Source organism: Macaca thibetana, chromosome 9 (genome assembly GCF_024542745.1).
Source record: "Macaca thibetana thibetana isolate TM-01 chromosome 9, ASM2454274v1, whole genome shotgun sequence".
NCBI classification, from domain to species: domain Eukaryota; kingdom Metazoa; phylum Chordata; class Mammalia; order Primates; family Cercopithecidae; genus Macaca; species Macaca thibetana.
In genome coordinates, this window is record NC_065586.1 from 56,358,816 (window position 1) to 56,381,481 (window position 22,666).

Below are 22,666 nucleotides of genomic sequence, written 5' to 3' on the forward strand. Positions count from 1 at the left end.
AGGCATCTATAATATATTGGAGTTTAAAACAAATAGATTAAATCTACATTTCTTTCCATAAAAATGTCAGTCTTAAGGAGGGATAGCTTTTATTTCCAGGAAAGTTAGCAGTACTAGGAATTTCTTTAAAATGGAATGTAGTCCCTTTGAAACCTAGTTTAGGATTCTAATGCGGGTAGGCACAGCTCAAATACTTCTGCATTATGTAATGATGCCTAACAAAATTCCAATTAGCAAGCAATAGGTGAAACCTAGTCAATCCTTTTCATTAGAACTGACATAAAATGTTTCTGTCAGCTGAAATGTCTGGAATCTAAATATTCATGCCTCTGTGTCTATAACCCTAGAATCAGCCAGCCAGATTGTTATGTTTCCTCTCCCTTCATCACAGAGAAGAGCTGCTCTGTGCTGTAACATCTGGCCTTGGAGAGAATCAGGATTAAAGCCACTCGAGAGAAGAGACCAAATGATGGAATTATTAAGCTAAGAGGAAATACACTATTTCCTGAGAAAACATTGAATAATTGAGTAAAACCATGGGTTTAACTTAGTATCCAATACACTTCTTACTTTTCCTATGAAAGGATTAATGCATGTATTCATTTACAGTAGTGAGTACTCACTATGTGCCAATCACCACCGTTCTAGAAGAGGGTGGACTCGGTGGTGAGCCAGTGATTGAGACACCTGTCCCAATAGAGCAGATAGTCTGCTGAGGAATGGGCAGGGGCAGGCACCTGAACAAGCAAACGAGATCATTTTAGATTGTGGTAAACCCTATAAAGAGGAATGCGTAATGGCGGCGAAGGACTGGGCTACAGATCGGGTGGTCAGAGAAGACTTCCATGAGCCAACCTTGCAATGATCTGGGAGAAGAACATTCCCGAGAAAAGAAACAGAAGGGAAGACCCAGAGCTGAGGACGATCTGGAAAATGTTTGTGGAGCAGAGACACTGTGTGCAGGGTGTGAGGACATGGAGAGTGGTGATGAGCAGAGACCATGGAAAGCCTTCCAGAGTGAGATAAGGAATCTGAAATGTAATTTTAGTAAGATGGATGCCATATAATGGCTTTTAGCAGGGAGCAATGTAATCTGATGGATATTTGAAAAGACGATGCTGGCTGCTTTTTGGAGAATGCTGGTGGGGCCCGGGGGCGCTGGGGTAGAGAAGTAAAGCAGGAAGACCTGTGTAGGGCTCTTGGTCCAGATGGAGGTAACAGTAGTGTGAACCATGGTTCTGGCAGTGAAGAGGGAAAAGATAAGTTATTTCACATATATTTAAGATGTAAAGTCAGACCAGGCAAAATGGTTCATGCCTGTAATCCCAGCATGTTGGGAGGCTGAGCTGAGAGGATTATTTGAGTCCAGGAGGTCAAGACTTCAGTGAGCTATGATCATGCACTCCAGCATGGGTGACAGTGAGACTCTGTCTCTTAAAAAAATTAAATAATTTTAAAACAAAATAAAGAGGTAAAGTCAATAAGTCCTATTTGTTTACTTTTTAAAAATGTGTTTCTCTACTTACTGGCTCTTCTATTCAAATAGAAGACCTAGAAGCAGGAGCCTCATCCCTGTGCTGCAGCGTCTGGAACCACAAGGGGTGGTGGAAGCAGGCACTCCCTGTATGTGTGTGGATGAACGAATGAATGAATGGGTGACAATCTCAGTCTGAATATCAACTGATGTTAAGCATCTGTCAGAACAGGAACCAAGACTGGGTTAAGGTAGGGAGCCAGGACTGGCAACGTGACAAAACTCTGTCACTACAAAAAAATAGAAAAAATTAGCCAGGCATGGTGGCTGGCTACTTGGGGGGCTGAGGTAGGAGGATCACCAGCCCAGGAGGTCGAGGCTGCAGTGAGCTATGACTGTGCCACTACACTCCAGCATGGCTGACAAAGTGAGACCCTGTCTCAAAAAAATTAAAAGTAGGGAGCAAAACAGCCTGAACAATTACCAAAGGAAAGGATGGTGAAAAGGTCAGACAAGTAAGAACTGTTTATAGAACACACGTTCTGACTGCAGGAACAAAAGCCCAGGGGCATTTGAGAGGAAGCGAGACAGTCCTCTTTCTCCAGCTGGGAAGGAGAGGCTCAGATTCGCTCCGTGCTGGGGCTAAGAAGCAGGTGGTCCTCACAGTGACCAAGCTGGGGATGGGAGGTGGGACCTGTGATGGCAGCAGGGTGCAGGGGACCACCCCGAAGAAGCCTCCCCATGTTCCTATGCATCCTCCGTTTACCCTGATATGCCTGCCCTCGGTGTGATCCCTCTGAGCTGCAAGGCCAGATAACAATGACCTTGTCAGACACCGCAAAAATAATTGCTCTTCAGGATTTGCGTGAGGCTGCAGGGATTGGAAACGACAGAGGTTTATTGGAACCTTTCAGCTTTTTGGATTTAAAGATTAAGGAGTGAAAGGCAATGGAAAATAGCAAATTGGAAATCCCTGGCAGGCTTTCTGGTACGGGCTTGGATGTGTTTGCTGTTGTGTTTTCTATCTTGGCTTCTCCCGGGGCCTCACATTCGTGAATCTCCAGAGTCTTTTCTCTCTGGGGATCACAGGAACCCTGAACAGTGAGTGAGTTATCATTTACCTGTTTATCCCTCAATTTCTGTCAGTACAGTAACTCTGCTTTTATCTGAGAAAGGAGCTCAAGATCCCTTAATCTGTCATTGCTAAAATTCCACAGCACTAGTTCTCAGGAGGAGCCCCACCTGGTTGTTCAGGCCCTGGGCACCAAGTTTGACCCTCTGAAAGGACAGCCCTGGCAGGGGGTCCTCCTCATCTGGAGCCAATGGTCTCACGTGACTGAATCTTGCACGTGAGTACAGGGCTTGGAGCCAGGAAAACCTGTATTCCAGTCCTGACTTGCCACTGACTTTATGACTATAGCAATAAGTAATTATGCATAAAAATAGAAATTTTGATATAAATATTACAAAAAATTAAAAGCTCAAGAATATTAAAGAAATCCAAAATGTCTGCCTTTGTCACATGACCACTGTCATCATGTTATGCTTTTCTTCTACTTTTACATTTTACATATACCTATAGTTTTCATGGTTTTATCATAGGGAACATGCACTTCATCTTTTCCTTCCTTTTTTTCCCAGCATTTCCAGTTTGCTATTTTTAAAAAAATTGTGGTGAAAAACACATAACATAAAATTTACCATTTTAACCATTTTTTAAGTGTACAGTTCAGTAATGTTAAGGATGTTCTATTGTTGCAAAACAGGGCTCCAAAACTTTTTCATCTTGCAAACCTGAAACTCTACAGCCATTAAACAATTACTTTTTCCTCTCTCCCCAGTTCCTGGTAATCGCTATTTTAATTTCTACATTCTACTTCTTTAACTTAACATTATATCAAAAATTTTTCTTGTTACAATTTTTGAGCATGTATAATATCCTATAAAGAAGATGTACCAGACTTAAGACCTATTTTTGGATTTTAAGCTGCTTTCTATTTTTCTTGCTTAATGAACAATTCTGCAATAAGCATCTTTGTTTCTGTAGCATATTTCCATATTTTGTTATATTTTCTTAGACTATATTCCCAGAAATGGAATTAGTTTGATTAATAATGCTGAATTACTTTCTGAAAAGGTTTTATCAGTTTATAATTCCACAGTCGAATTATGAGACTAGGTCATTGTAGAGTCATCTCCACTAGGTGAAACTCCAATATATTGCTATTAAGTAGAATAAATACAATGCTTACTTATTTTTGTTTAATTTGCATTTCTTTTATTTTTACATTTTTAAAGCATTTTTCAAGAATACTATATGGTTATTAACTATAGTCACCATGTTATACAGTAGATATCTTGAATTTATTTCTCTTATTTAACTGACATTTTGTATCCTTTGACCAACATCTACCCAACCACCCTTCCCTCCAACCACCCCAGCCCGTTTCTATGAAATCAGCTTTTTTATATGAGTGAGGTCATGTGATATTTGTCATTCTGTGCATGGCTTATTTAACTTAATATAAACTCTAGGTTCATCCACATTGTTGCAAATGAAAGGATTGATTCTTTTTATGGCTGAATAGTATGCCATTCTGTACATATATCACATTTTCTGTATTCATTCATCTGTTGATGGACACTGAGGTTGATTTTGTACCTTGGCTATTAGGGATAGTGCTGCAAAGAACGTGGGAGTGCAGACATCTCTTCAGCACGTTGATTTCATTTCCTCTGAATATATACCCAGTAGTGGGGTTGCTTGATTGTATGGTAGTTCTAGTTTTGGGTTTTTGTGGAACCTTTTTACCATTTTCCATAAAGGAAAATAGTACTAATTTACCTTCCCATCAACAGTGTGCAAGCGTTCCTTTTTCCCACATCCTTACCAACACTTACCTTTTGTCTTTTTGATAATAACCCTTCTAACAGGTGTGAAGTGATAGTTCATTGTAGTTTTAATTTGCACTTCCCTGATAAATAGTGATGTCAAACATTTTAAACATTTACTGTTGGCTATTTGCATTTCTCCTTTTGAGAAATATATTCAGAAATATCCTTTGCCCATTTCTTAATTGGGCTGTTTGCTTTCTTGCTATTGAGTTGCGTTCTCTATATATTTTGAATATTAAACCCTTATCAGATGTATAGTTTTCAAATATTTTTCTCCCATTCTGTAGGCTGTCTCTTCACTCCATTGATTCTTTCTTTTGTTGGGCCAGGCTTTTTAGTTTGATGTAATCCTCTTTGTCCATTTTTGCTTTCATTGTCTGAGTTTTAGGGGCCATTTCCAAAAAATTATTGCCCAGACCATTGTCATGGGGCTCTTTCTCAATGTTTTCTTCTAGTAGTTTCACAGTTTTGAATCTTAAGTCATTAATTCATTATGAGTTGGTTTTTGCATATGGTATGCATTTTTTTTATTTGAACCAAGTTAGCATAAATGGTTTCATTTAATTAATTTATTTAATGATTATTTACTATTCATATTTTCTACTTCATAATGTACCTGTTCGTAATTTTTGCCTACTTATCAAATAATGATATAGTATTTTACATACATGCTTTTCACATTACAAAGAATTTATCCTTTTTGTATCATATTTGATTATGTTTTCATTGGGTATTGTCTTCATTATGATTTTTAACATGCAGAATTTTGATGTTTATATGGTGGTGGCAGAGCCTATATTTCAAAGATTGTATGACTACTTTTACATCTGAATTAGAAATTCTTCTTTTCAGAGGGCTAAAAATATATACCTACATTTTCCTCAACTTTTCTGTCCCGTGTTATCCATATTTACTTTTTAATTCATCTCAAACTTATTTCCATTATGGTATGAGGTCCATCATTGAATGATGCCTGTCTTCCTTTTGATTTGTGATGACCTCTTTATTGTCTATAAAATTCTTCTGATATAATAGAGTCTAGTTCTCTACTGCTTAGTCATTGTTGCCATTCTTTTATTATTTTCTTATTCTATTGCTTTGTGGTAAATGTGCCTTAGATGATTTTTGCATTTTAGATTTTGATGAAATTTCTTTGTGGCCTAATATGTGGTCAGTTTTTGAGACTGCCCATGGCTGTTATTAAAGAATGTGTGTTCCTGGTTTACTAATATATGTGTGTGTCTTTCTGCCCATCCATTCAGACACATAGAGATATGAATATATCCCAAGGGATTAAATGCTACGTAAATATCCGATATTTGTGCATTCTTGTCATATTTGCTTTATCTATCTCAAAGTAATACTTTTAGGTATATAAAGTTTATTTTTTAGTTACATATTCTTGGTGGATTGTTCCTTTTATCAATATGAGCTATTACTTTTAATTCTTTTTTAATATAGTTTTTATATATAATTTTATATAATTTTTTTGCAGTAGCTTCCGCTTTATTTGATATAATCATTGCTCTATTTGTTCCTCTGTTGTCAGCATTTGCCAGGCACATAATTTCCAGTCTTTCGTTTCTAACTTTTCTGTGTGTCGTGTTTACAATGTATGTGTTTTAAATAACATGCATCTGGAATTTGTTATTGTTGTTGTTTGAACATCACGTGAATCTCTGTCTTTCCATAGGTGAAAGTAATTATAATTTTATTTTATTATGATTGCAAATATATTTGGACTCTTTTACTATTGTAACTGTGTTTTCTGATTAATATAGCTTTTCTTTTTTTCCCCTTTTTGTTGGATGGGTTAAAGTTTTTGTTCTTTTTTACTTTTCTCCATTTGATTAAATTCCTTTGTTCTCTTTTTTTTCCTCTGGGCTATGGAATTTATATCCTTAAGGTTTTGATACATATACTTAAACTAATTTTTTTCTGTGAATATATATGATTGATTGTATCCTATCAAGACAAGAACTTCTGCACACCTTTCTTTTTCCTATTGCCCTCTCTCCTTCACACCTCCGTCTTCTATGTATTTCCAGAGATTTTAATTTTAGATCATTGTTATTATTTATTCATTTAAAACATACTCAGTCAACACATAAACAAATCCATTACTTTTATCTTTTCCATGTTGCTTCTTGTATCTCACTTCTTTTGGATTTATTTTTCTTTCAGCTGGCTAAGTATATATTACTTGCTTCAAATTAATCTGTCCTGAGAATTGTAAAGATATCCTTCTTTTGTTTTCTTGCAACCAGTGAAGCCAGGAGAATTGTGACAATAATTTGGCTCTTGTTGCTTTGAAGGGATTTATTTCTTCACATTGATGTTATAAAATTTCTCCACGATATACTTGGACTTAGGTCTTTTAAAATTTAACCTGCTGGACCGTTAAAAGACCTTTCCAATCTGAGGATACAAGTCATTCTTTTGGTCTAGGAAACTTTAATGTTATTTAAAATGTTTCCTGCTATTTCCTTCATTTTTTCCTTCTGGCAACTCAATTACATGGATATTGAAAACTTTATTCCTGTTTTCTGGATCTCTTAGTTTTACTTTTGCACTTTTCGTTCCTGTGCCCCTTTGCATGAAGATGGCTATGTGACAGTCCAACCCTCTACTTTGCTGTGTGGCTATGTCCATTCTTCTATTAAGTTGGCCTTTTAAGATTTCGATGTTCAAAATTTTAATTGCTAAGATATTTAGTTGATTTTTTGAGTTGAGATATTTTTTCACAACTCTTTATATTTTTCAAAAAAAATTTTTAAAGCAATTTTTGTTTAATGCTTTGTTAATGTTGTATCCTTAAGGGTCAGTTGGCCTGAGGTATAATACATGCGTTTCTTGAAGGAAAGTTGCCTTTCCTCAAATGTTTGGCAATTCTGTATTCTGTGCTTATCTTTTCTTTTCTTTCTTACTTTCTTTTCTTTTCTTTTCTTTTTTTTTTTTTTTTTTTTTTTGAGACTGAGTCTCGCTCTGTTGCCCAGGTTGGAGTGCAGTGGCACGATCTCAGCTCACTGCAACCGGATTCAAGCGATTCTCCTGCCTCAGCCTCCCAAGTAGCTGGGATTACAGGCGCCTGCCACCACGCCACGCCCAGCTAATTTTTGTATTTTTAGTAGAGATAGGGTTTCATCATGTTGACCGGGCTGGTCTCAAACTCCTGACCTCAAGTGATCCGCCTACCTCAGCATCCCAAAGTGCTGGGATTACAGGCGTGAGCCACTGAGCCTGGCAATAGCTGGATGAATTTTCATGAAGAGAATGCATTTGTGAAGCCAACGTTCAGCTCAAGAAACAGACATTATCTCCCGCTCCCCCACCCTCCATCCCTTCTCCTGGCAACCTTCCAGTCACCACACCCCACAAAGGTAACCACTCTCCTGACCGTATATCAGTTTTGCTCTGTTCTAAACTTCATATAACTGGGTCGTACAGAGTGACTCTGTGTCGGGCCTCATTCTCTCGATGTTATGCCTGTGTGATTCATCCATGTGGTTATATGTTTTGTCTTTTTTTGTTGAGACAGAGTCTTGCTCAGCCTCCCAAAGTTCTGAGATTACAGGCGTGAGCCACCGTGCCTGGCCTGTTTTGTGCTTATCTTTGCATTTGAGATTTTCTATTAGCCTATATGTGAATGCTGTCTTTGTGTGTTGCAGTTTATCTGGGGGGTACTGAGATATGCTATGGTGTATTTGGTGTATTTCTATTCGGTAACTGGTCTTACAGCTGTGGAGACAGTGTGTTTCTTCTAGGAGTTACAGTTTACTCAGGATATTGCTCTATTTTAACACCTCAATTGTAGGCACTTGCTGCCATGTGCTGGCTACTCCTGTTTGGCACCCCAGTCAATCAGTGTCGTTGTCACAGCCTCCATCTTCCCAGGGTCAGCCACTTCATTTCACCTTTTGGATGGTTGTTTTCTTCTTCATTGTGATCTCTGCATCCCCCACCCCCCCCACCAACCTCAGTCTCTATGTATTGACCAAAGACATTCTTAATATTCTGTTTATCATTGTGGAGATATATACATGTGTGTGTATATGTCTTTCTTTCTCATTATGGAAATAAATACATGGAAAATATATGTATATATTTATGTAAATATAAATAAATAAATATATATGTACGCCAAGTCAGTTTCTAACAGAATATCTACCAACATTTTGTCTTTGTCTCTTATGTGTTGTAATCTCCTCTTCCATTCTTTTTGTTCTTGTGGGATTTTGCTGTTTCCTACCCCCCCAACATTTGTATTACTTTAGTGAAGTTTTGAGAGGAGGCAGAGATAAACCGTTGTGATCCATCTGCTATGTTTAACTAGAATGCTCTGGATTATCATTTTAATTCATTGATGAATTATTTATATTGGTCTTTTATATAGAATTTTGGCATCTATGATCTTAGTGATACAGATGCTTCTCAACTTAACCATGGGGTTATGTCCTCACAAACCCATCATAAACTGAAAATATTTTGAGTTTGAGAATGCATTTAATACACCTCACCTACTAAACATCATAGCTGAGGCTACCCTATCTTAAACATGCTCAGAACACTTACATTACCTACAGTGGGGCAAAATCATCTAACACAAAGCCTATTTTACAATAAAGTGCTGAAAATGTAGTGTAATTTATTGAATACTGTACTGAAAGTGAAAAACAGAATGGTTGTGTGAGTACTTAAAGTATGGTTTCTGATGAATGGGTATCACTTTTGCACCACTGAAAAGTCAGAAAATCATAAGCTGAACCATTGTAAGTTGGGGGCCATTTCTATTTTATTTTTGTGCTTTGAGAGTCAGTTTTTGGTCCCAAGTTTATGTTTATTTTATAACATAAGTTAGTAGCTTTCCATCTCGTGTTGTGTTATGGAACAGTTTAGAATTTTAATGAAATGGATGTACAATAATTTAATCATAAATTATATATGGGTGCAGATTCTTTAAGGGAAGCAGTTAATATATATTTCAATTTATATCTCAATTGTTATCCTATAATGGATTTCTTTTTTGTGTATATCAAGTTTCAAAGTTTATCTTTTGTAGAAAGCCATCCCTCTCACTGAGGTTTTTCACAAATTTATTAGTATATCATTGTGGATAAATTTTTTTCTTTTTTTATTGTATCAGCCAGGACTTTATTTTATGTTATTTGTTTTCTTGTTGCTATTGTTTGCTCCCATAAAATTCTACAGAGTTTTAAAATTTTTTTCATATTTGTTGGTTTTCTGGTTATTTAGTCATAAACACTAAACTAAAAAATCAACTTTCTCCTATTGTCAGGACTACTTTTCCCCCAAAATCTTAAGCTGAATGCTTTATTTTATAAGTAATCTCTTATTGTATTATTGATTTAACTTCCAGTTAGCCAGTATGTTCCTTAAAATTGATTTAAATAGACTGGTAGTGTGCTTAGTGGATATATTACTGGTTTTAAATTACTCAAGTGATTACTCGGGTTAAGGGAAATTTGCTATTTGGAGAAAAAATAAAGCATTCTCCTTTTGGCATACTACTAGCTAAAATAAATAAATACATCAAGATGGATTCACAAGTTAGAGGTTACAAAAAGAAAATAAAAGATACTCTAAAGCAGTGGTTCCCAAACTTGGCTGTACACTGGACCCATCATCATCCATCATCTGGCTGTACATTAGAATCTTCTTGATTAGAAAAATAAAGCTTGGTCCTTTTGCCACACTGTTAACCAAAATAAATAAATAAATACATCAAAATGGATTAACAAGTTAAAGGTTAAAGAAAATATATTCGGAACCACTGATTCCCAAACTTGGCTGCACATTCAAATCAGAATTTATAAAAATTCTGATGCCCAGCTTGTATCCCAGACCCACTAAATCTGGGGGGAGGCAGGCCCCAGTGTTGCTTTAAAATCCTCTGGGGAGTGCAATGGCAGAGAAATCTGGGGACCACTGCCCTGCAGCCTTGTTTTCCCAAAGTGTGGTCTTCTGACCAACGGCATTGACAACAGCTTAGAGCTTATTAGAAATGCGGAGTATCAGACCCCATCTGAGACCCACTGAGTCAGAATCTGGATGTGTACAAATGCCAGGTGATTCATGTGCACAATGGATTTGAATCCCATGCCTCCAAAGCAAGCGTAGCAAGTTAGTGCCCATGGCCTATTTATATGAGTAACATTTTACTGGAATATGGTCACACCTATTTGTTTTCCTATTATTTACAGCAAAGTTTAGTCATTGTGACAGAATCTAAAATATTTATTAATATTTACTGTATGTTGATTTACAGAAAAAGTTTGCAATGCTGCTCATCCTGGATGGCTCATGGGAATCACTCTGGAGCCTTAAAACTCCTTCTGCCTGACTGTACCCCAGGCCCATTAAATCAGAATGCGGGTAGGGGGTGCTGAGACCCAGGTGTCAACAATTCTGAAAGTTTCCCAGGTGATTTAAATGTACAGTTAAAGTTCGGAACCAGTGCCCTAAAAGTACAAAGAAAAAATATATAGATGCAGTAAATATACATATATATATATATATCTGTATGATGGGGACGGCCTCTTTTTGGATATTAAAAAAGGGAACATGATGGAAAGAGGGAACTTGATGGAAAGATCGATATATTTTAGAATTCAGGGGGAAAGAAACCCACTTTAAGTAAAATTTGACAGTAAGAAAAACATTTTAAGCCGAATTGAGAAGAATGAAGAACTGTGGGAAATACTATATGGTATACAAAATCTTCTTTATATAAGAACACAAGTATATTACTACAAATAAGATAAATACACTGGCAGACTGGCAAAGGCTACTCTAAAGCACTTTAGAGAAGAAAATAAAATGACTAATAATTATATGAAGAAATCATTAGTTTCATTTGTTAAGGTAGAAAAGCAAAATAAAACAACCATGAGCTCTTATTTGGGGTCTATCAAATTGGAATTATTTAAAAATTTTTTTTTAAGTTTTTATTTTTTTGAGATGGACTGTCACTCTGTTGCCTGGGGTGGAGTGCAGTGGTGAGATCTCAGCTCACTGCAACTTCCACCTCCGAGGTTCAAGCGATTCTCCTACCTCAGCCTCCTGAGTAGCTGGGAGTACAGGCACATACCACAATACCTGATTAATTTTTTGTATTTTTGGTAGAGACAGGATTTTACCATGTTGGCCAGGCTGGTCTCGAACTCCTGACCTCAAGTGATCAGTCCACCTCAGCCTCCCAAAGTGCTGGGATTACAGGCATGAGCCACCATGCCTGGCCTCAAATTGGGATTCTTGACCTCCTTCCCTCCCTCGCTCCCTTCCTTCCTTCCTTCCTTCCTTCCTTCCTTCCTTCCTTCCTTCCTTCCTTCCTTCTTTCTTTCTTTCTCTAGTGCCATCCTGCCTTCCTTCCTTCCTTCGTATTTTCTCTATCACAGTACTCAATACAGTTGGAATGCAGGCCAAAGAGCATTTGCAAACTGAAGGGAATGCTAATTGTGAGGACAAGTTGGCAAGATGTATCACAAGTCTTGAAAGTGCTTGCTTGAGGCCGGGCGCGGTGGCTGACGCCTGTAATCCCAGCACTTTGGGAGGCTGAGGTGGGCGGATCGTGAGGTCAGGAGATCGAGACCATCTTGGCTAACACGGTGAAACCCCGTCTCTACTAAAAATACAAAAAAATTAGCCGGGCGTGATGACGGGCACCTGTAGTCCCAGCTACTTGGGAGGCTGAGGCGGGAGAATGGCGTGAACCCGGGAGGCGGAGCTTGCAGTGAGCTGAGATCCGGCCACTGCACTCCAGCCTGGGCGACAGAGTGAGACTCCGTCTCAAAAAAAAAAAAAAAAAAAAAAAAAAAAAAAATGCGGGGAAGGGCGTGCCTGAGTCCTAATGCCTGAATTGGAGCTGACTGGCTGAAGTCTGTACGGGGCAGTGACTACAAGCTTGGAGTTTGTCACATTTTGGGGTGAAGCCTGGCTCTGTTGCTTTCAAACTGTGCTGAATACACTGTCTCGCTTGTTTCTCCTTAGCTATTTTCTTCTGTTGTATGTATTTTTTTAAAAAAAGATACAGTTAGAAGTTTTAGTGTATGTAAGTAATTTAATATATAGATCATCAATAATAATAGATTGATGTCATTGTCAACATCATCATTTCACCAGTAATTTAAAATAACAGTAACACTATATATACTCTGCGTGTGTGTGTATGTGATGTGTTTCTGGGCTTTCTAGTCCATTTTGATGACTTTTCTGTGGCGTGTGTACACTTCTATGCTATTGTAATTCTCCACCTTCATATGATGAAATCACCATTTACTGAGTGCCTCTAGTATGCCCACATGCACTCTTAGAATGCTTGGTCTTCTGCTATGCAGATCTCCAGGGTAGGATTTAATGCCCATGCCTGTGAGGGAATAGGGGTGGAGAACTCAGGCTGGGTGCAACTGCCTGGGAAGCCTCAGCCCATCCCACAGGGAGCAGTGCCACTAGATGGCCCTTCAGAGTTATCCCAAATCAAGGCAAGGCAGCCGACCTTTGTTCCTATATCAGCCAGCCTTTGTGTGTGTGTTGGGGTGGTGGGGGGCACCACCACTGACAGGGGATGTAGCCCCAGGTGAGGCAGCTCCTTGTAGCAGAGGGCAATTCTCATGAAGGGACTAGCTGTGAGCCTTTAGCAGGTCACTCTTCAACAGCCCGGGACAAATAAGATCCCTGAAGAGGGGATCTGGGCTGTACCCTACAGCATCCGCTATAGCTCATGTCTTTTATTCATTTAATCATTAATATGATACCCTAGTATTTTATTTAGGATTATTGTTATCAGTCATTAGTGTGATAAGCTTGCCATTAAAAAAAAAATGCATGGGGAACCTGTGTTCAGGTAATGCCAACTTTCTAAACCAATACAGATCATGGGAAAACATAGATAAGTCCATTTTTAAGACTTGATCATATAATAGTGAATAGATAGAGAAGTTTACCATTTTTTGAAAGTGTAAAAACCTCACTTGTAAAACTCTCTGAACCTGAAAACTTTTGTGGAGGGCATATAATTCCTGGCTTTTGGTACATACACATTTTCTTCTTCACAACTCTATTTATAGCTATTTTGTGTTGCCTTAGAAAATCATTTATTTCAGATATTTTATAGAATAAAAATAATAAAAGGTATTATAAAACAGAGGAGATGAATACTTATCACTAAAGAGTTCCCCCTCTCACCTCACTTTTCTTGGTCTCCTCTCTTAGCCTGAAGTCGCTGTCTATAGTCTTCTGGGCTCTTTCTGGGTATAGCCAGAGCGGTCATTGGTTAAGGCTTTTCCCTGATGAGGCTACTTTCTACTTCCTAAGAGTGCAGCCCTGACCTCTCTCAGGGGACCCTGCAGGGCTTGTGGCTTTTCCCTTTAGTAGGTGACGTATAGTCTCAGTATTCTGAATGTGGATTATCTAACCTTTAACTCTGCCATCTAATTCTTTCTCAAAACTTTGATTCACTCATTCAGTTCAAACAAGGATTTATTGAACCTTCACCGTATGCCAGATACTATGTTCGATGTTGGAAATATAGCCCTGAACAAAACAGACATCAGCTCCTCCCCTCATAGAGCTGATGCTACAGAGAGGGAGACAGAAAGTAACCACATAATGGAGATGCCAGTGCTTCATACTGAGGAGAAAAGTAAAGCAAGGCAAGAGGATAGGGAGTTGTATGGGTGGTGTGGAAGGATTTACATGTTTAGGTCAGGTAGCCAGGGAAAGTCACGCTGATCAAAGGACATTGAGTAAGAACCTGAAGGAGGTGAGGGAGTGTGCCATGTGGGCATCTGGTGAACAGCGTTCCAGGCAGAGAGGCTGCATGTGCAGAGGTCCTGGGTCAGTAGCATGCCTGTGTGTTCAAGGCTCACTGAAGACATCTGCCAGATCAGCGGACAGTAGTAGGAGTGGCAGTAGGAAGCCATCAGATCCAAAAGGAGATAGTGCTGGTGGTGGGGTGGTGTCGCTTTAAGCTGTTGGAGGACTTTGACTTTTACTCTGTGTGAAATGGGGGGCATTGAAGGCTTCTGAGTAGAGACCACAAGGGGTCCAGGGCAGAAAGCGGTTAGGAAGCTGATATGGTTTGGCTGTGTCCCCACCCAAATCTCATCTTGAATTGTAGTTCCCATAATACCCACATGTTGTAGGAGGGACCCTGTGGAAGGTAATTGAATCATGGGGGCAGTTACCCCTATGCTGCTGTTCCTGTGATAGTGAGTGAGTTCTCACAAGATCTGATGGTTTCATAACGGGCTTTTCCCTTTTTGCTGGATACTTCTCCTTCCTGCCACCATGTGAAGTAGGATGTGTTTTCTTCCCCTTCTACCATGACTGTAAGTTTCCTGAGGCTTCTCCAGCCGTGTGGAACTGTGAGTCAATTAAACCTCTTTCCTTTATAAATTACCCAGTCTTGGGTATGTCTTTATTAGCAGAGTAAGAAAATACAGAAGCTATTGTGAATAATTCCTGAAAGACCAACCATTTCCCCAGATAGTCTGGCTTGATCTGAGGATAAAATGTAGATGGACTTTTTTAACCTATGGAGAACTTCACTGACTCATTTGCATTAATGAAACTCAGTGCCATAAAAATGCCCAGTATGAGACAGTCAAATAAGTAAAGACCACCCTTGTTCAGCCCACAGGGGTCTTGTTCCTGCATCACCCTGGATCCCTTTTGCAAGGAGACATTTCCCTCTGTTCTCCATGTTGGGAAAAATAAATGATTCTCCTGCAAGCCAGTTTGTTTTCTCTCTCATATATACACTATTAATCTTATCCTGTCTCCCTGCTTGCTTTTGTTAAGAAGGTGCTCAGAGCTAGATCTGCAGTTTGTCTCTAGCAAGAGTGTAGGACCCTGTGGGCTCTGCATTCATTTCTTTCCTCCCTTTTACTTTCATGCACCTTAATTAAAAGAAAAGCTTTTATTCTACTATATTTGCATGACTCACTCAAATGTGGCAAGCTGCCTATCACCAACGGATATACGATACAAACACCATCGTTTAAAGATAAAAAGAAGAAATCCAGTTTGAAGTTTAGGTTGTTTGTATTCTATTTTTAGTTTCATAAATAAAAGTATATCTATGCACACACAGAATTTTCAGGATTAAACCCTAAGCAGCTAATACATTGCTAGCGTGTATTTCTACAGGAGTGCCTCTTACCTATGGTTTTGCTTCTTGAGGTTTCAGTTACCCCCAGACAACTTTAGTCTGAAAATATTAAATAGAAAATTCCAGAAATAAACAATTCATATGTTTTAAGTTGCATGCTGTCCCGCTTGGCCCCATCTGGGACAAGAATCCTCCCTTTGTCCGACACATCCGTGCCATCTGCACCCCCTGGCCATTAGTCTCTCAGTGTCCTTCAGTGGGCAGACCCATGTCTTGCTGTAACCCATGTTACCTATGTTCAGGTAACCCTTATTTTACTTAATAATGGCCCCAAAGCACAAGTATAGTGATGCTGGTACATATTGTCATAATTGTTCTGTTTTATTATTGTCGTTATTAATCCCTTCCTGTGTCTAATTTATACGTTAAACTTTACCATAGGTGTGTATATACGATACATATAGGATTTGGCACTATCTGAGGTTTCAGATCCTTGGATGTATCCCTTGATGAACATGGAAGAGCGTTGTTATCTTTGATAGTTTCAGTGCTAACTGCCAGTCGCCTTCTACTCCACGTTTCTAAATGTGTCGTTTTAGCTCAGCAATATGCGGCAGTGATACTGGTATGAGATAACAGTGTAGGTTGGGCTGGAAAGTTAGGACCAGCAGTAGAGTCTGTTATAAATTTAAGTTCCAGCCCTTGCCCCCTCCCATTCTAATTTAGCAAGCCTTGTGAATCTCTTTGGAAACTTTATGCGCACACTGAGCAAACAATGTATTTTTTGAGACCTTAGAATTTTAAATGGTTTTTTTGTTACTTTTATTCTTGAACAACCACTTGACTGGGTATAAAAATCTTGGGTTGGATTCTGTTTGTCTAAAAATTCTGAGAATTGCCCAATTGCCATTTAACACTTATTGTTAAATATAATGATCTTAGTTACATTAATGGTAAATAACCCCATCAACACTGATGGTTTATTTTTATTGCTTGATTTTAATACTTGAAATGTGAAAATGAAAAGCCAGATGCTTCTCGGCATTGGTATCTAAAAGCTGATCCTTCATTTCACCTTTTAGTCTCCATTTTTTTGTATCTCAAAAGTTCTTTTCTGTTATGTCCTGGCCTTTGCTTATGATCAATGTGCTGTTTGGACTTCCCTTTGAAACACATTTTATCCATGGTTGGATCTCTATGATCTACACTGTTCCTATATTCTGAAGTTTCATCTTTTTTTCTTCTCCCTTTCCCTTATTTTCTCTGCTTTCTGAGATGACTTCTTAGTTTTGTACTCCTCGCCATGATCGGTTTTCAGCAGTGCAAAGTCAGCCTTTCATCAGCTCAGTTACGACTGTGCTTTTGGCCGTGAGCCTTTTTATTTCATCAACATCCCGTCTCATCTCTGCAATTATTTAATAAAAGTTATATAAGTATTATTTGGCATAGAAGGAGAATGTTTTAAAAAAAAAAGTCTTCTGTTCATGATGGTTAATCCTTTTCAGATGAGAAATTATTTTTTTTGAGCCAATCCTTTTCTTCCTCTTTCCTTGTACAGTCAGATTTCCCCCCACCCCATGAGCTTTCAGTTAATTTTCCCTTATTACCTAAACAGCTCCACGGTGGGCGCCATTAGCGTACTCCTTGTTCAAGTAGAAGGTAGTAAGGATTCCTTCCCACTGCTGTGCCCTAGGCTGCCTTTTACTGGCTCACAGGTGTGGGAGAACAAAGCCCCACCCACGGGTGTGGAGTTGTCTGTCAACTCCGTGCGCTGGAAGGCTTCGCACTGCCTTTGGCACGTGGTGGTACTTCATAAAATGCTTCTAGAAAGTCCGCAAAAGAAAATCCCCTTGGGAGTGGGTGTGACATTCAATGTGTCTCAAAGCGATGATAAACCAGCATGTTGTAAGTAATTTCTTTGCATGATAGCCAGATTGTTATAGCCCAGGACTGACTCTGAATGTTTTGACTCATGAATTTCACCTGAGCAGAAATATAATTCACTCTTAGCTATTAAAACATAATAATTTACATTTTTAAAATGTGCTTGATGTGTTTTCCTTCTCCATCTCTCTTCTGCCACCTAAACACTGATGCTTCTTTTCCATTCAAGAGAGGTCGTTGATTTAGAAAGGACAAACCATTTATCTTAACACTTAATAAACAGGGAACTATATAAATTTTGAATCCAGAAGTTGTGGGATGTGATATCTTACCAATCTTTTTTTTTATTGGGAGGAAAATATAGAAGTTTATAGAAAACAGATAACACTGTGGGCTGTACTCTTCATTTTATCAGGGCTGAAGATAAAGATAAAAAATAAAATCCATCAAAGACATAAGGTTATCCGATTTATTCTCAATCTGCTCTTAGCACAAGGGTTACCCTGAGCAATAACAATTCCTAGGATTTTTCAGAGACAAAATCCTGCCAGACAACTAGGTGACTTAGAAACAGTGCTTTCAATCAGAGATCACTAAATGAAAAGTCTCATTAACCTGGCTTCTCCCCACGAGCCCTTCCTCTAAAGAGGTTTTGAACAGGCCACCTTTATAAAGAGAAAGTCCATTTACCAGTCGAGATTAAACCAGTCAAGAATCAGAATGAAGGAATATGTCTGAGGTACCAGCTGGTTTATCTTCTGCAAGAACTTCCCATGCCTTCGACCCTTGGGAACTGTAAATCAAATGGCAGACTGTGAACATTAAAACCACGCATTGAAAATAATGCATCTCTATTTCATTCTTTTTTCCAGGTTTGAGATTTTTAAGAGCTCTGAGACTGATACAGTTTTCAGAAATTTTGCAGTTTCTGAATATTCTTAAAACAAGGTAAGATGTTCTTTGTCATATTTTTTTCCTTCCAGTCCCCTATGCCAAGTTGCAAATATCAGGTGTGCTTGCTTTCATCACAATGACGTTATTAATAGTTATATTATTCACAAAAAGAGTGATCTAACACGGAGAGGGAGAGAAAACCCAGAGTAGGGTTTGGGTTGCTCTCTTCTGCAGGGCCAGGGAATTATGTGGTGAAAAGAGAGCAACAGCTGTGCATGCAGGGAAGTGGGGACGAATGTAGGGACATAGCTGATATCTGGGTGCCCAGTGGGGTTGCCCAGATAAGAGTCACGGTGTCACGGGGAGAGGCGCACAGTGAATGAGGGATAGATTTGCTCATTGATTGGGAAGTCCTTGCTGCCAGATTCTAAATCGCCCCTTTATTACATCACTAAATAAGAAATTGAACCTAGTCGTAAAGGCAATGGAAGCAATGCTGTGAGAGGCAATCACAAACCTCATACGGCAAACAGAAAATCATTTCATTTCAAAGCACATTTTAGATGTTCACTTTATATCCATATAGCCCTTGGGGCTTGCTCCGTGAATTGCCTTTTGGGGGAAAACCTACAAACCTCCTGCCGAATGCACCATGAATACTTCTGTTAACTGCGTTATGATCTGGAAAACACAACTGGACCAGGAGGAAAAGCCCCCAGAGGATCCCTTTCCTGATGACCTGCTGGCTTGCAGAGCTGGCCTGAAACCAGGGCTGTCTTGATGAATAAACTAATAAAAGAGGTTAGACGTGCTCTAATGGAGAATAAGTACAGGCCATAAATTTCTCTTCTAGGAAATTACACTCTAAGAAGCTCACTTCTAATGTTCCATTTCCTCTTTGGTTGCCCTTCACGCATTTGATAAATGATTAAAAACAGGACACCTCCATATTTTGTGATTTGTAATTAATATATCTGCAGTTTGGAGGATTAGATTCAGCATCATTTTCCTGGTAACACAGGCTGGGACCCAGCTTCCTGAATGAACCTGACACAGCCAACAAATTCAACCTATGATTGGCTTTACTCCTTGGGTGTTGGTGGTTTTTTTCCCCTGCTTGTTTATTTTGTTTTGCTTTAATTCCAAATTGGTTTCCTCTCTCTGACTGCTCATCTATGTGACTGTGAGGTCAAATTCACTTTCTATTAGCCAAGTTGAAAAGAAAAAGAGAATCCAATGGCACTGAAGTCTTTAAAAGTATGTCCTCCTGCCTTTTACTGTTCATTATCCTGAGATAAGAATGTGTCAGTCCTCTATTTATTAGCAATAATGTAATATTATTCATATACAGTGAATATTATATTTCTTCATATTTTTCTGAGTGCCAATAACCTTGATTTCTGCCTTTTAATTATTACTTTTGAAATGTAAATGATCAATGAAGCTAGCATCTCTTCAATATTTACCTATGTCAGATTCACTCCACTAGACTGTGTTTTGAAGGTGGAATGGGTGAGTACCCGGCACCAAGCATAGAGCCTTGTCCTTAAGAGACACTTATTTTTCTGGTAGGGGTGGTGTTTTGTGACACTCTCTAATGTCGGGTAGTGTCTGTCTCTCCCTGTTTCACAATCACATCATATGTTAAGGGAATTTTTATTCTCTGATGCCAGCTTTGAGAAGTTTCCGTTGCTCTGAGGAATACTGTCTACTCCCTGGACTGTTTTAGGACTTGAGAGAATGATGGACCATCCGAATGTTTTTTTCTGACCTTCTGCTAGTACACTCACTTTTCTTTCCTTTGGATGTGGGAAGTGGCTGTGGCATCCCCGGTGGTTAACTCACCTGCCTACTGCACAGTATGGTTGCTTCCTCCTTTCAGTGTAGAGGGAGAAAGCTGAAGCAGCCAGCCAGGGCACGAGGGAGAGAATGGCCCTAGGGAAGAGTCACGGGGTGGAAGGCTGGCTGGGCATCTGCCATCCGGGCCCCAAGACAGCCTTTCTCCAGTGTCCCACTTCACACTATATGAAACTCTTGCTGTTAGAGGGTGCTTTTTGCCCCAAAGCCACAACCTGGGTTTTCAGAGTTCCCTTCACTTATGGTCATAACCAGATGGTTGAGGTAATTCAGCAAGCCTGGAGTGAGCACCCATTGGTGTCAGCAGCAAGGTGGGTGCTAGGAGTCCTGCTGTCAGAGAACTTGCTGGGTAGGGGGTCGGGCCGCCTGATGGTGTGGTTAATGTTGATGTCAGTATGTCCATGGGTTGAGAGGGGAGTAACTAAGCTGGGCTTGGCATGAGTTGTGGGGCAGTCAAGGATCTTTTCAAGGAGAAGGTTACCTTTAGGTAAGCCTTGTAGAAAACTAAGTATCATCCTCTTGGGGCTGGGCATGTGAGGGGTAGGGTGGGGGTTGACTTCTAATCAAGGAAGCTGCTAACAGCACACTGGTCTGAGAGCATGGCACTTGGGGAAACTCTGGGTAATTCTGCACTCCTGGACATTAAGAGTTCTGTGATAAGAAAGAGGGGGATGAGGTTAAGAGGGTAGGAAAGGCCAGGTTGCCAGGCACAGAAGCACATATCATGTAATTGTAAGAAGTCTAGAAGCTCTAGGACAACTCTCTGAGGCCATTTTCTCTCCAGGTGCCAGCCCGGCTAATCTTGGCTCCTTCCTTTTGGGCATCCCCAAGTGTGGATCCCAAAGTTCTGTCCCAGAGAAAGTGCAGCCTTGGCTTTTTAGGGCTTTGGACTTTCAGCAATTTCTCCTATGACTCTTCCATACTCTGCTGCTTTCACAGCGGTCCTTCCAGGAGGGTGGGTTGGGGAACCCATGTAATCGTCTTTAGGGAGATTTTGTCTGGCTCTTTGGTGGTGAATTCCTGCCAATCTGTGGCATTGCGTAGGGATGGAGGCTTTGCAATGTGATTTGAAATAATGACTTGGAGTTGCTGTTTCATTTCCAGTACTTTGGCTGCCTCACTGGGCCAAGAGCTGAAAGAAACAAGGCAGAGAAGCATACGGTGGGCAGAAAGATTGATAAAGAATTAAGAAGGCAGCAGAAGGAAAATTAAAGTGCACGGGATGAAACGGGCAGATCACAGTTATGTGACCAGCATCAGGGCCCTCTCCCAAGCTGCAAGCCCACAGCGGGCCTAGAATACTCCATAGCCTGAAACGGGCCAATTAAAGGGGAGACAAGGAGACTCCCCTCACTATCTGAGGTTTTGGCAGTTCCTCAGTTATTCTGCAAACTGGAGATCTAACATACAGGTGCTAGAACACTTATTCAACTGTCAGAGGAAAGTCAGCAGCTGTGTTTAAAGGCTATAATTCCACATCTTATTGACTGTGGTAAATATTGATGACTAAAACATGGATCACTCAGCAATTTTTTTCAAAATGGGAATTTCCTTATTGTTTCGTGTAGTTTTTCTTTCTTCCCTTTTTTTTTTTTTTGAGATAGACTTTCACTCTGTTGCCCAGGCTGGGCACGATCTCAGTTCACTGCAACCTCCGTCTCCCGGGTTCAAGCCATTCTCCTGCCTCAGCCTCCCAAGTAGCTGGGATTACAGGTGCCCGCCACCATGCCTGGCTACTTTTTGTATTTTTAGTAGGGACGGGGTTTCACCATGTTGGCCAGGCTGGTCTTGAACTCCTGACCTCAGGTGATCCACCTGCCTAGGCCTCCCAAAGTGCTGGGATTACAGGTGTGAGCCACTGTGCCCAGCCTGTTTCCTCTAATTTTTAAAATATGTTCATTGTAAACATTGCAATAACACACAAAATCATAAAGGATAGAGTAAGATTGCCTCCACATCATACTACTTTGACATAACTATTATATCTACTACGTCACCTTTGGTTTCCCACATAGCATTCCATGATATGCATGAGTCATCATATGCCTAACCAATATGTTTTTGGGAGGCGTTTTTGAAATTAAAACATTACTACTCACATGACCTTAGAAATGGCTCCAAGGTAAAGTTTGTAAAGAAGAGTATTCTATATGGAGAGTGCAAGAGATGTGCAGGGAGAGGCCAAATCATGCAGGTTCTTAGATTCATAGACTTTACATGAACAAAGGAGAGCTGTTGAAGGATTTTAATCAAGAGAGGAAATGCGGTTAGATTAACATTTTAGAAAGATCCACTATTCCAACAGTTGTATAGGGAATGGGGCTGAAGCGTCAAAGACCTCATAGACCATAAGACCAATTAGCAGGCAGTAGTCCAGGGAAAAGCTATTAGGGCATGGCTTTAGGCAGGAAAATTGGGGCAGAGAGAGGAGAAGGGATCTAGAGATAATTAAGAGATTGGATTGGCAGAATTTCACTTTGCTCCACTCATGTTATAGTTCAGACCATTTATGTTAGTGTGGTGCAGTCCAGTTA

The 22,666-nt window shown here is 39.6% G+C and overlaps 1 protein-coding gene across 25 annotated transcripts in view; it reads left to right on the forward strand.

Moving 5' to 3' along the window:
- KCNMA1 (potassium calcium-activated channel subfamily M alpha 1) overlaps positions 1–22,666 on the forward strand; it is a 762,662-nt gene that overhangs the window by 496,047 nt on the left and 243,949 nt on the right. For all 25 annotated transcript variants that reach the window (XM_050803364.1, XM_050803365.1, XM_050803369.1 and 22 more), the window contains one exon: positions 18,254–18,329. In XM_050803364.1, coding sequence (XP_050659321.1) covers positions 18,254–18,329 — 76 coding nt within the window. The remainder of the gene's footprint in view (positions 1–18,253; positions 18,330–22,666) is intronic.